The 13,641-nt window shown below is 41.5% G+C and overlaps 1 protein-coding gene across 3 annotated transcripts in view; it reads left to right on the top strand.

The window, feature by feature from the left end:
- Window positions 1-275: 275 nt before the first annotated feature.
- Window positions 276-13,641, top strand: part of LOC121192878 (nuclear receptor coactivator 2-like) — a 32,049-nt gene continuing 18,683 nt past the window's right edge. For all 3 annotated transcript variants that reach the window (XM_041054826.1, XM_041054827.1, XM_041054825.1), the window contains exons 1-4: window positions 276-457; window positions 9,380-9,490; window positions 10,275-10,447; window positions 13,262-13,365. In XM_041054826.1, the coding sequence (XP_040910760.1) occupies window positions 9,399-9,490; window positions 10,275-10,447; window positions 13,262-13,365 (369 nt within the window). In that variant the 5' untranslated portion in view covers window positions 276-457; window positions 9,380-9,398. The remainder of the gene's footprint in view (window positions 458-9,379; window positions 9,491-10,274; window positions 10,448-13,261; window positions 13,366-13,641) is intronic.

Here is a 13,641-nt window from a genome sequence, read left to right as displayed (position 1 = left end):
GGTCATGTAAATCATTCAGTTTCTAGAAAGGCTGTGAGAGAGATAGACAGGGAGGTTTTTTTTTTCTCTGTCCACGGGCTAACAGGAGGGAGGAGTGTGTGTATGTGTGTGTGTGTGCTGTGGGAGGAGACAGGGCGGAGTGTGTGAGCGTGTGAGCATGTGAGTGTGTGTGTGTGTCTGTGTGTGTCTATGGGATGGGGGAGGGGACAGAAAGAAAGAGAGAGAGAGAGAGAGGATTTGTGGCATGTAGTTTGTCAGCTGTCATTAGGCGCAGATGACACACACACTGAGCACTCTCACAGAGAAAAGAGGGGAAATACAAAACGAGTGGGTATTTATGTGGTGCGTGTGTATGTGCGTGTTATACATGGTGTGAAAGACCAGTGCGCCCGCCGGGCCGGCATGGGATGGTTGGCCGGCTCTGGACTGGTTATGGACTGGTTTAACCAAAGCAAAGGTAAGTGACTATCAGTCTATTCTGTTCTCTTCCATTCTGAATAACAGAAGGAAAAGTCTGTGAGGTTTGGTCAAATCTGAGTCATGATTTAAATGTTTTAAATGAGTTTGACTTGTAGAGGAATAATACCTTTTTATATTTCTCAACTGTTGACCGTATAAAACAGCCCTGTTTTACTCTAGTTACTAACATTACTGATGTGAACAAGCTTTAAATTGCATTACTCAACATTAGTTGTTAGTCCCTTTGTTGAAGTACCTGCCAAACAAGGGAGTGACACAAAATTCCACCCGTGTGTTGTGATTTGAGGCCGTTAAGCAACTGTTTTGTTTACTGTTGGATCTTAATTACAATTATAATCATACATTATAGGAAAATATGCCTTTATGTTAAAATCATTCTTATTTCTACTTTTATACTATACTACAGTGTGACAGTTAAAATGTATAATAACTTTACAAACTATAGAACAATATATTGCATTATTGTAGTAATAATAATGATATATATTTGGTCTATTTATCAGCAAACAGTGATGAGTTTGATGCTCATTGTATGCGTGACTGTCTTACTCAGAACTGGACTTTGAGCTGCCATGTATTATTGTGGTTTTGACACACTGTGTGTGTGTGTGTGTGTGTTTGTGTTTGGGAGGAGTGGTTGTGAATGACTGGTCAGAGACACACACACACACACACACGCTCGCACAGAGTGCATAGTCAGCAGGCCAGTAGCTGCCCTGTCACCTGAGGTCTAACCAGCCAACTGTTAACTCAGTTTGCTCTGCTTCAATAACAACTGTTGTCAACACTCATTCAGAAAGCTTGCATGTACATGTACACCAGCAAGAATTTCACAGTTTTATAAAATCAGTTGATGGGTTTCATAATGACAAGTTCACAGTTTTGAAAAATCTGAAAAGTATGAAAAGTTTTTCATGTACCAGTTCCATTTACTAAGGCGTTAGTTCTTCACAACTGTTTGCCTACACAAGATATTACATTTCCATAAGTAACATTTAAAAAAAAAAAAATAGAATAGATAGCCTCCGAATAGAAATAGATACCCACCATCTGAAAAACGGGATTCCTGTTCTCACAGAGGGACACATAGGCAAGAACAATCAAACGTTTGGGTACGTTTAATGATTTCTACACAATGTGCCCATAGATTTGACCAAGTGATAACTAATTTACGGACTAGCACCACTGTGTTTTAGGGATACCGAGCAACATTGTCACGGGTGTTTTTCCCTGAACTTACTGGAAGGAAATCTTTCATATGTACACTGCAGAAACAGGAGAGTTTTATGAAGTCACTCAGCTGTGACTGTGTGTTAATTTTCACACTGACATCAGCTACCACTGCAGATAAGTCATTCAGTGAGTAGAAGGTGGAGTTTGACCCCTAGTCCACTGGAACAGTGTGAAACTCCTGCAGTGTTTTTGGTTTCATTTTGTGTTTCCTTGTTTTAAGCTGCGTATCATTATCTCCCACCAGCTGAGTCGTCATATCAGATAGAAACTGTATTGATAATCCAAACTTTAAGTGTATTAAAGGATATGTTTTTTCACTGTCTCACAAAGAGTTTTCAGCTTTGTCCGCCATCAGTTGCATCAGAATTTATACCTTTGTGATACCTATTTTCAGAACTATGATGTGTATCAAACCATAATTCCTGTTTTGTGAACCGACCTGATTAGTAAGCTAGCTGTATTATTACACCCCCACTATAAATCAGGTTTAACACCTTTAGCTTTCATTCCACAATAGTCGTTTACCTGCGAATGAGATTGTACAAATCTGAGAAGCTTGATGTGAAACTTGAGAGGAGAAGATGTAGAAATCACACTGAAAGAGTTTGTGTCCAGATTTGGCCACGGTTGAAAATGAGGAGACGAGAGAGAGGGCGAGTGTCACTGAAAAAACAAAGCATTTCTCTCTCTCTCTCTCTCTCCCTCTCTCTCCCCCCCCTCCCTCCCTCTCCCTATGTACAAGCTTCACTCTCACATCCTGACTTTGTTTTTCCATGCTTGCTCAAGGGTCCAGAGGTTTAAGCACTGGACAGATTTGGGGCACGAATGCTCTGCTCTGCTGTCTTTCCTGCTCCATAGTGTATATGTGGTTCAGTAGCCTTAGCACCGCGCTGTGTCAGGGTGTGAGGCACTTTTGTGTTAGTTGTCAAGTTCCTTGGACCGGCTCCATCACATTTACACAGTTCTTGGTGATTTAAGTGTTTGCTATTCTGCTAGAATCACTTATTTTATTTTGTTGTTTATTTCTAATCTTACATGTGTAAATTGGTGCACAGGGGAAATAGCATTTGGTAGAGTATTGGTTTTGTGTGCGTCTTTAAATGCCTGTGTGCGTGCGTGAGTCTGTGTGTGTCCGCATGCACTCATCTGTGCATACTCACAATTGAGTTAGCATCTGGGCAGGCATGTTCAGTGTTATTGATTCCGGCCTATAATCGATCAGGCTCTCACATTACATGAAGCTGCACATGCAGAGTAATGAGCAGCTGCTGGCTGAGCAGCCTCCAAACAAAACATCCGTAAACAGTTCAACATTTAAAGGGATAAAGTCTTTAAATCTTTTTCATCCTCTGATTCTGTCCCCGTCTTTGATGCTTGCGATGTTGATGATGACATTAACGACAAATAAGCAACACAAAGCAGACATGTTTAACGGAACAGCGCTCAGGTAATACGAAATCAAAAGTTTGACCTGGACTGTTACTAAATACCAATTAGTCCTTATTTGTTGAGACAGGGAAGGGTGGGGGTGGTTGTTTAGGAAATAAAGAGCACTAGTTGAACTGGGTCTGTGTGTACAGCTTGAATTTTGTGGGGACTCACTTCTCAGCACACAGTAAGGTGTTTGCTTTCCATTCCAGCACACCGGTGTAAGGAGTCTTTAGAAACTTTGACAACAGTTCATTAAAAAAGGACCGGGCTGCCAGGTGGCAGGAAGAGGGCAGCTGTTGTGTTGTCATAGTGACCAGATTTTAGATGATGTACAGAACTGGTTGACTGCCCACTGTTTTTCAGCTGTAATAATGGCTATCAGGGTAGATTGTGTTCTTGTGGGTACAATTTCATTTACACAGGATCAACTGTGAGAGCAAAGGTTTTGCATGAAATTTGAAAAGCTGCACAGCTGCTCCGTGAGCAGTCTGCTCCTTGCGTCTGAGAAGATGCAAGTGCGTTGTTTTCTCTCCTGCTGTGATTTTTGACATACAGATCGTTTTAGGGTTGAAAAAGAAGCAATGAGGTTTTAAAAACCTCAAAACCTGGTGAAACCTTTCTGACCTGTCTGCTGCTCAGGAGGAATCATAAACTTTATATATTGGGTCAATGGACCCCGATGATTAAATGTAAGTGTTGCATGTTAAAGCCATATAAAGGCAGAGTTTCAGTTAAGCTCCAAATGGTGGCTTGAAATAAGCAGGTATGAAATAGCTAAAGTCAAATAATCTATATTTGGTTGTAACAATGACAGCACAGTGTGTCAGTTTAGGCATGTGTGTGCACAGTCGCTGTCAGAGGACTGAGTGCGAGCACACGCGTCCAGCGTCAACTGCAACGCTGGAATCTGGAAGTAAAGACAGATGAGCAAAACTGAGAAAGGGAAGCTTTCTCACTTTCAGCTGAAAATTTAGAGTCTGAAGCCACATGAGAGAGGTCCTAGTCTGAGAGTTTACTGTCTTTGAAGAAGATGGAGAAGTTTTAAAATCATCTGTGAATCTGCTGGGTTTATTCATTAAGTCATTATTCTGCTTTGTGTAATTAAACTAATAACGTGGGGTTGTGCTTTTTATATTGTGTTTAGTTCAAATTTGAATTGGACGTCTGTGAATCTCAGCTCTGAAAAGTCAGTCAGCTCTAATGTGACTCAGGCTATCAGCAGAATCTGCAGGTTACCTTTTCACACATTTGTTTTGTGAAACTAGTCTGTGTGAAATGAAAAGCTGTTGTAGTTGCCGTGAACTGTAGAACTGATGTTGTCTAAAGCCAGCTAGATCAACAAAATGCTTGTTGTCCCTGGCAACAGGCGGTAAGCCACCAAACCATAAAGCCACCAGCTCAGAGCAGCATCACCGAGGCACCAAACAGCGGACATGTACGTAAAGAGATTGGACGTATTGATGTGGACACACTGACGCACAGAGATGCCCTCACACACACACACATACACACACACCATCATATGTTGCTGGCCCTTCAGTGTTGGAGCAACCCGTGTTCTTAATCCACCCACAGCAGGGTATTAAATCTACTTTATGTTTGTGTGTGATGGGAGGGTTTGCTGGCTTAGACTGCGGCCTTGACAGAAGCTTAGACGCCAAAGGGAGGAGTGTCCCACCTCTCAGTCACTGCTGTCAAACCCGCTGTCATGTTTACATCAAGACCATATATTTCCAGCGTTCTCCGCCTCTCTGGTGCGTGTCCCTCAAAGCAAAGCAACCAAAGCATGATAGTAGCATCTCAGATATTTTTATTTGAATACTTTTGCTGGCTTGAGGAATATTATCCAGTGATTTTCAGGCACATTTGGAAGAGAGTCTGAATTTTATGGAACCTAATTAAATCTTAGTTTATGTAGAAAAAATATGTTGAGTCATAGCTGCATTGTGTATAACATGGAGTGAACAGTGAATTATAGATTTAAGTCGTGTATTCTAGGGATAAAAACTCTGACATTTAACATTTAATGTCCCTAGAACCATACTGTAAATGTGTTAATTTTTGAAGTATAAAGACGGAGGTTTTCCACTACCTCTGCAAAAACACATTAGCTTTAATTTTGTGCTGTCAGTCATTACATAAGGCTGCGTGGTCAGTGTCTTTTTTATATATATATATATTTATGCTCAAAACTTCAATTATTCTGCAAGCTAAGGCCTGGGAATGACTCATTCCTTTAATAACAACCCATAGTGTGTTTTACTTCCATGACAACTATCATTTTGTGAGGGTAGGTCTCGCATGCAAATGCTGATTGTTACATCATCTATTTATTCAGATTTCCTGCAGTTCCCTGTTTTGTAGTATTTCTGCAGTTGCCTGGACCTTATTAACAAACCTTCCTTCGCTTTGTGCGTATGTGTTTTTCATAATTGCTGTTAAATAACTTTGTTTGCCTCTTTCTTCCCGTCTGACTTCCATCTGGCTGTAATCTGACACCTTCCTGCTCCCTGTCACCTGTAACATACCAGGAAGTAGAAACTAAAGGGATATTCCTTGAAAGCTGAACAGACCAGAAAGACAGTTTGTAGTTAAATAAATAAATAACACACCTGAACCCATGTGGGAGTATCTGTCCCATATACTGAATGCAGGCATGAGGGTTTGTTTTTTTATGGAAGGAATCATGTATGTTCTCAAAGAATTGCTCTTCAGGTACAAATATCTCACTTCAACATTTTCATTTTCGTCGTATCAAGTTAACTATTACACCTTATTATGATTATTATAAACCAAAGCGAATCACCACTAATGTTTACGAGACGATCTTTATCTCTTGCCTGGTTAAAATAAAGCAGCTTTAAGCAGTTACCTCTAACTAGCAACCAGAATAAAAACACACCTGTTAAAACCTCACCCTGTCACCGGTGGTTCTTCAGAAACCCAAAACAAAGACACAGAGGAGTGATGGTTTCCATTGGAGACAGAGTCCACTGAAGCAGGCTGTGATCAGTCCTCAGCTTTAATTCCTTAATGGCTGGTTTGACCCTCTGGCCTCGTCTCTTCTCTCCAGCTCAAATTGTATTTACGTGGTTTCACTTTGTGGAGCTCTCGGCTCCTCTGATTGCATTAGTATTGGGCTGAACGGGGTAAAGGCTTTTGTCGCAGGCTACATTAGTGTTAATTCATTGTGTGTGTGTGTGCATGTGTGTATGCGAGGCCATATGTGTCTCTCCACATATATGTGTTTGTGAGCGTGGGCCCACGTACTGCTGCTGGAGATATTGATTGAAATCATTATGGGATGTGAGTGCGAGGGTTTTGTTGTTCATCGTGGGGTCAGAAAACCCGGAGCCCTCGATGCTTGTGATGTCCCACAGCTTTGACAAAATGCTGGACACCACGAGTTTAAACGGCTGTTTGAGGGCTCTCATGATGGTGATTTTACCTACAGTCCACATCATGTCAACACCACCTACTTCACGTGACCAATAACAACCTGCTGTCCACCAAAAAAAAGTCTAATGGTGTGTTTCTCAATGTTTCTAAACACTATGTAATTCAGTTCTGGGGAGTCACATAAATAGTCAAATGAAAAGAGGCTCTATCTATTTGAGCTGCCTCAAACCATTTGTATTACCACCTTTCATGGAGGACACTGGTTGTCATTAGCTTGAGGTTTGACTCACTTAGCGTATTGGCTGATCAGAATCACTTCGTCCTAAATCGCTCACTGGCTGAACCCGCTCCCAGGCTGCGAGTGTTTGGAAAATTGAGAGCATCACTTATGACTGTTCACTTTACCTAAACTGACTGAATTCAAGAGGTCCTGACCTCCACCTATGAAGCAGTGATGTAGTTTCAGTCAAATTATTTTCGCTCTTTCTGTTGCGAAATTAATCACCAACCACAAGCTGCCTTTAAGCCCCTGTGTGCAAACTGTCGTGGTACTAGTGGGGTTTTTTTTTCTTTTTTTTTTTTCTTTTTGTTTGTTTGTTTGCAACTGAGCTAACGTTGCAATTTATTCGCAGAAAAGGAAAACGTTTTTTCGAACACAGTCATACCATATGCTGGTTGTACTTGCGGGTTGTGCTTTGAGATAAATAAACACTTTGAGGTTTTTTTTGTGATAATTATTAGCCTCTTTTTCAGCCTCCACGTCTCCTCTCCTTTCCTTTCCTCTCCTCTCGTCTCCTTTCATGGTGTAATTAGGCCATATTCTCCTCCTTCCTGTGGCCTGATTATTGTTTAGAGCAATGGATGCCCCCCTCCCATTTTCTTTTTCCTGTCAGCCCCCATCTACACCCACTTGTCTTATTTATTTATTTATTTGCACTTGCTGTGCTCCTTGCTCTGCTGTGCTTCACCTTAATACATCTTTTTACTTTCCCTTCTTCTATTCACCCTTGCTCTCTCTGTCTTTCTTACTTTCTCACCCACCTTTTCTTTCCCCCCTCCTTCCCTGTTGTTTTCTCTCTCCCTTATCCCTCTTTCCTGCCTTCATCTGCTCAGTATCAGCCCCACAGACTGTCTGTTATGTAACAGTCAGGTGATGTGTTGGCCCGTTGAAGGGCCTTAAAGGCCTACTGCCCTGACAGACGCTGCCTCTCCCCCTGCTTGTAACTGCCAGACTCTGCCTCATCAGTGTGTGTGACTGTGAATACGAGGACGATCTGTCAGGTTCTGTGTCAGTGTGTAGAGAATAATCAGTCAGTTTGCTCTTTTTATTTCCTAAAGGTCTGTTCAGTAACCAGCCTGAGAACATTTTTAAGCTCAAGTCATGTTAGAAGAAAGAGATTTTGCTCACAGAGGTGAAAGGTCAAGTTTTTGGAAGGTGTAAACCCAAAATAACTTTTAACTGCATGTTTAAAAACGAACAGGTATTGATCAGCATTGTTGATTTGTTAGAGTGCAAATAACTGGTAGTTATTAGCATATTTGGTTTTGGTGCTGTGGTTTTGTTGAAGCACTGAATTCAGTTTGTAATTCTTGAGTCCAAGAAGAGAAAATCTGCAAGGTCACTGGTGAAAAACACCATAAAATCATTTTAAAGGTAGAGAAAGGTAAAATGAAAAAGGTAAAACAGAAATAAAAAGTAATATCTTTTCAAAATTCATAATCCAACTACTTCTAGAAAAGAGTAAAAAAAAGACCTGTGTATAAACACTTAAAAATTTACTAGATAGCGTCAAAACCTATTCACAGCTACAAGCACAAAAAACATTCATGTTGTTCACATGAATGGTACATTCAGTATTTGTAGATCTGGTTAAACTCGGTCCTTATAATCCAACAAAGACAGACACAGGGCTGACCGGTGTTGGGCCAACATGATGACTTTTGTCATCAGTGTTTGGTGGAAGGTCGAGCAGCATGAGGTGACCATATGGTCTAACTTTCCCTGCCAGTGGGTGTCTACTTTTAATCTTTTTCCATCTACTTATATTTTCCTTCCTTTTACTCTTACACAGTCCTTTCAGGATCACAAAAATACTGTCACAACAGTTTGGCTCTGAGCGGTATGAGTCCTGTTGAAGATGTCAACTTGCATGCCAGAAATGTTCATGTAAGAACAGCGTGAATGCCTACATGAATTAGCTATTTCTAACCAAAGTAATTATTGACACCTACTGTATTCCCACTGGGCCTCCCACATATTGCCTACAGGCACATTACAATGGAACATTGTTTTCATGAGTCACGAGCACACTCCCTGTTTGATTGTGCACCATGCAAGCAGGTTGTGTACGTCTTCAGCACGTTGATTGTGTTTATCATACTGTGGTTGAGAATGTTGTGAAGCTCCGGGCGTACAGAGAAGGACACGTTTCACTGTCAACACTGAGGCTTTTCATTTCCACAATGCTCGGTTGGACTTGTGCTGCTGGAAGCAGTGCATCTGTATTAAACACATACATGTGTTTAATACAGATGTGAAATGTGATTTGAAATCATAAGCATAAAGTGCAATTTAGCAAAAGAATGGAGAGAATTGTACGGAAGCTGAGTTCCTTGGCTTGTACTGTAAATGTTAGCGTCTAAATATTATGACATGCGTCTCTGGTAACTGATCTGCATTTGCATTGTTCAAACAGGTCCACAGTTGTTATTGTGATAAGTGTAAAGGTCGCTGTTTAAACAAAGCAAAACACCAATGTGTATTTTATGTTTAAAAATGGCTAAAAATGACCAGAAATGTCCTCTTTCCCTTGTGTTTGTCCGTGTCTGACTCTAGGTGCTGATACTTGCTGAAGATGAGTAGCGGGGGGGGTAACACCCCAGAGCCCCCCAGAGGGGGAGAGTCTCTGAAGAGGAAGGACTGTCAGTCGGACCTCCTGGGGCCCAGGTGAACTCCTTCATCCACAGTCTGCAGTCTCAGTACATCCTCCCTGTAACGCCAATAAATCCTCACTGTAATATCAATACATGCCTCCTCCCAGTAAAACCACAATATGTCAGTACAATGATAATGCCTCAGTGCCTCATAATAACTTCAGAATGCTGCCTAACCGCACTAGGAACTTCAGCACAGTGCTCTGTTCAATCAATTATTAATTATCCTCACCTGCTTTATAGTGTTATGTGTCATTCATATTGATTCTGATTCCACTTTGTTATTAAAGTTCTCATTGATTCCTCGCTTCTGATTCTGATAAATAAAGATTACGAATGGCTTGAGTTTTATTCAGGGAGTGAGATAAAGACGGACGAGAGAGAGAGAGAGAGAGTTTGTGAAATGAGTCGAGGCTCTTGTAGGCTGATGGAGAAAAATGCTGCAGCAGCATTTTTACAGATAGTGCTTTATGTAAGAGACAACAAGTCGTTGTGCTTTCGTTTGTCCGGGAGGGTGTATGAAGGTTGGAGTGACGATGTGCTGAGGTGAGAGGATGTTGACTTGCTGTGACAGAGAGGATGACTCAGTGTTTCCCAAGAGACAAAATAACAACTGCACAAACAAGGAAAACAGCAAAACGTCTTCATTCAACCACTAACTTTGGATTTTATACATTTGAAGATGAACTTTTATGATTCTCTTTCTCATTCTGTGTGCATTTTGTTCTGTTTGGTGTAAATTCTGATGATGTCTTTGCCCCCCAACCCCCCACCCCAATACCCCCTCTGTCCTCCAGCCCTAAGAGGAGCACTGAGAGGAGGAACCGGGAGCAGGAGAACAAATACATCGAGGAGCTGGCAGAGCTGATCTTTGCCAACATCAACGACATGGACGACCTGAACGTCAAGCCGGACAAATGTGCCATCCTCAAAGAGACGGTGAAGCAGATCAGACAGATCAAGGAGCAGGGTGAGGGTCTACTCTTGTTTACACCCTACGTCATAATAATAACTGAATGTAAATGATTGTGCTTGCTGCTTATGCTTGGCAAGCCAGAGTCACAGTACTATGCATACTTCTTCTTCCTGACCTTTTCTTTGGGGACTGATGGACAAATTTATCCGTAAACAGAAAGAGTTTTGAATTCCAAAGTTTTTGATTTATTTCCTATTCACCAGCCTTCACAGCGTGTGTGCGGAGCAGCTAATTTGAACTCTGAAGCTTTTCTCATTTAGTTCCATTTGTTTGAGGTTTTTTCTTGATACTGTTGTTACTGCAACTGTAACCACAGCTGGATTGGAACATAAAATCAGTGACCGTCTGTGTTGTCTCTAACTCACCCGGGTCAAAGATACTGCAGACACAAAATGAACTGAGAGAAGTTAAGCTTCTAAAGAAAGAAGCTGTTAACATTAAACATTTATTTCTTTTCTGGAAAAAGTGCAGAGGGAAATGTGCTTGTAGGAAGTGAGGGCTCGTAAATAACCTTATGTCTGTGTCAAGCTGAGCGCTGCAGTTACATCAGCTGAGGAACAAATGAGATGATATGGGAGGAAACTTTTTTTGGGGGGGGGGGGCTCCTCACAGGTTATAGTTTTTCCACTGTAAATACAGACTGAAAAAAATAAATAAATAGATAGATAGGTCTAAATCTGTGTCCAACCTGTATCAGTGCCCACCTGTTCCCACCTGCCGGGGAACTGAAGTGTGTGAGTGTTCACACAGACTCTGTAATGATAATGTGTGTGATGCTGGTGTACAGACAGACTAAGACAGAGCTGTTATGTAACACTGAACAACATGATGTAAGTCTGCAGAGGAAAGTGAGCAGAGCTGCTCGGTCTCTCCTTCCCTTCACCTTTCTTTCCTCCTCACCTTTCCTCCTTTTTCTTGTCTCTACCTTCTTCTTTACCTTTCTTATCTCTCTCATCCTTCCACAAATGAGCTTTCAAACGATCTTTTTCATTTAATTTTCTTTAATTTCCTACCCTTTCCTTTTCCTTTTACCTTTTTCTTTTTTCTTCCTTTCCATGTGTCTCCCCTCTCTCTTTCTCCCCTCTCTGCACTCTCTCATCACCCATTTTCTCCTCCTCCCTCTCCTCTTTTTGTTCCTACGGTCAGCCAGTCGGCGTCCACATGTTGTAGCACTGTTTGTGTCTGAAAACAACAGCTGAATAAGCAAACACGCACACACACACACACACAGTGTCACACAGTCACACACACACACACACACAGTGTCACACAGCTGTCTGCTCAACTTCAGAAACAAACTGTTGTCCAGCTGCCATAGCATTTGACTAGTGAGGTAGATCTGACACAATATTTATTCATTTATTATAAATAAAGTCTAAGAGTATAAAAGAACACACACACACACGTAATAGTGTTGTGGTTGTGTATATGTGGTGGTCAAACAAATTCTGGTGGCGCGGTGTGTCTTTGCGTGGTCGTTCCACACGTCACATTAACAGAAACTGCAGGTTTAAATTATAGAATAGAAGATGAGTGTGTTTGTGTGTCTGTGCTTACTGTGCGATTTCTGTGAGCTCGCAGTCTCCCCTGTGCTTCGACTGAATGTTTGTGTTTGATCAGAAGCTAAAAACAGAAAGTCGGAGTACAAAAGTGTTTTGAATTTACACATTCATTAAGCATATTTAGAAAACAGATGCCCTTCACTTGATATCAATAGTCGATCAGATTTTGTTCAGCCTGTTTTGAAGCACCAAATTTCACAGGGCGAAGCTTTACACAGACGGATGTGGATGTTCATCACATTTCTGCTCTTCCACATTTCTTCCTGCTTTCCCCAGATTTTGTTTTGGATATGATTTCCATAAGACACGTCCGCAGAAAAGGGCACAAAAATCACTCAGGTCTGTTCGACTCAAACGGGAGATTTAGGTTCTAAACCTAAACACAGACAGATCATATGAAATACAGTTAATCATAATTATTAATTAAAAAAAAAAAAAGCACATACTGTGGCTTTATGATCCTTCAACCTACACGACAGCCTCTGCAGGCTCTGAAGTGACAGAGTTTTTAAGGGCTGATGACTCTGTACAGCTCTGGTCCCACAACAGGAATGTGAGCTATGTGGCCTAATGGGGCCATGGGAGGCTTAAGTTCAGTTCAGTGGTACAGCCAGGGAGGAGAGCAGAGGCCTCTAATATGACTCCACATGTGTGTAATGTACCACATATTATCTTGGTGATATCTGCTCTCTATCACATCCCAGATACTCAAACCCTAACAGCTCATCATCACGCTGGTGGAAGACTTTGGTTTACGTTAGAATAAGGTTAAGTTAGGGTAAGTGAGGGACTAGCCAGTGGATATAATCAGCGAGAGATGCTCGCGTACATGAAAACACAAAGTGTGTGAGTGGGTGTGTGTTTGCCTGAAGGTGACATCATGATAAAAAACAACAGTCAGTGTTTTCTAGGAAAAGAAAATGCTTGCTAAAAGGCTGAACTGCAACACAAGCTTCATTTTCCAGGAAAACAAACACACTTTGTGTGATAAACATATAGTCATTTACTTCCTTTGATGTTCAACATGAACTTCTGACATGGCCTTTCACCACATCATCAGTGAGTCATGCGTTCACTAAATTCCTTAAAAGACATTGTGAAGGTTTCTGTTTTTGTCTGACCTGTGGGTTTCATTTCATGTAGTTAAACCATAAATAGCTAAACTGATACATAAAGGATTTCAGGAGTGATTTTCAGGGGACTACTGCTTTATCACATCTCGGTTGTTTTCTGTACTCTTTTACAGACAAAGCTCCAGTGGCTGATGCAGAGGAGGTGCAGAAGGCCGACGTCTCCTCCACAGGACAGGGCGTCATTGATAAAGACGCTCTGGGGCCAATGATGCTGGAGGTGGGTTGAACCAAACGTTGGTCAGCCTCAGTGCTGGAGTTTAAAGGCTGAAGTGATGGTGACACTAAACAGAACGATTATTCAAACGGGTATTTCTGTTGACACCAGTGACCCGTGGTTGATAAAGCAGTTTGTGTCACATTTAAACAACAGACGGGAACAACATGCGAACAGTTTTCGTTAAATAACAGCATGAATGAACAAAATGAAACGGTGCGCCTTAATTTTCTGTAATATGAGAACGATTGTGGGAGCTCCTCGCATGCTCTGAGTGCC

This window comes from Toxotes jaculatrix, chromosome 14 (genome assembly GCF_017976425.1).
Source record: "Toxotes jaculatrix isolate fToxJac2 chromosome 14, fToxJac2.pri, whole genome shotgun sequence".
In the NCBI taxonomy this organism is placed as follows: Eukaryota; Metazoa; Chordata; class Actinopteri; family Toxotidae; genus Toxotes; species Toxotes jaculatrix.
Note: the sequence above shows the minus strand (reverse complement) of the source record. Positions and strands in the feature narration are given on the sequence as shown.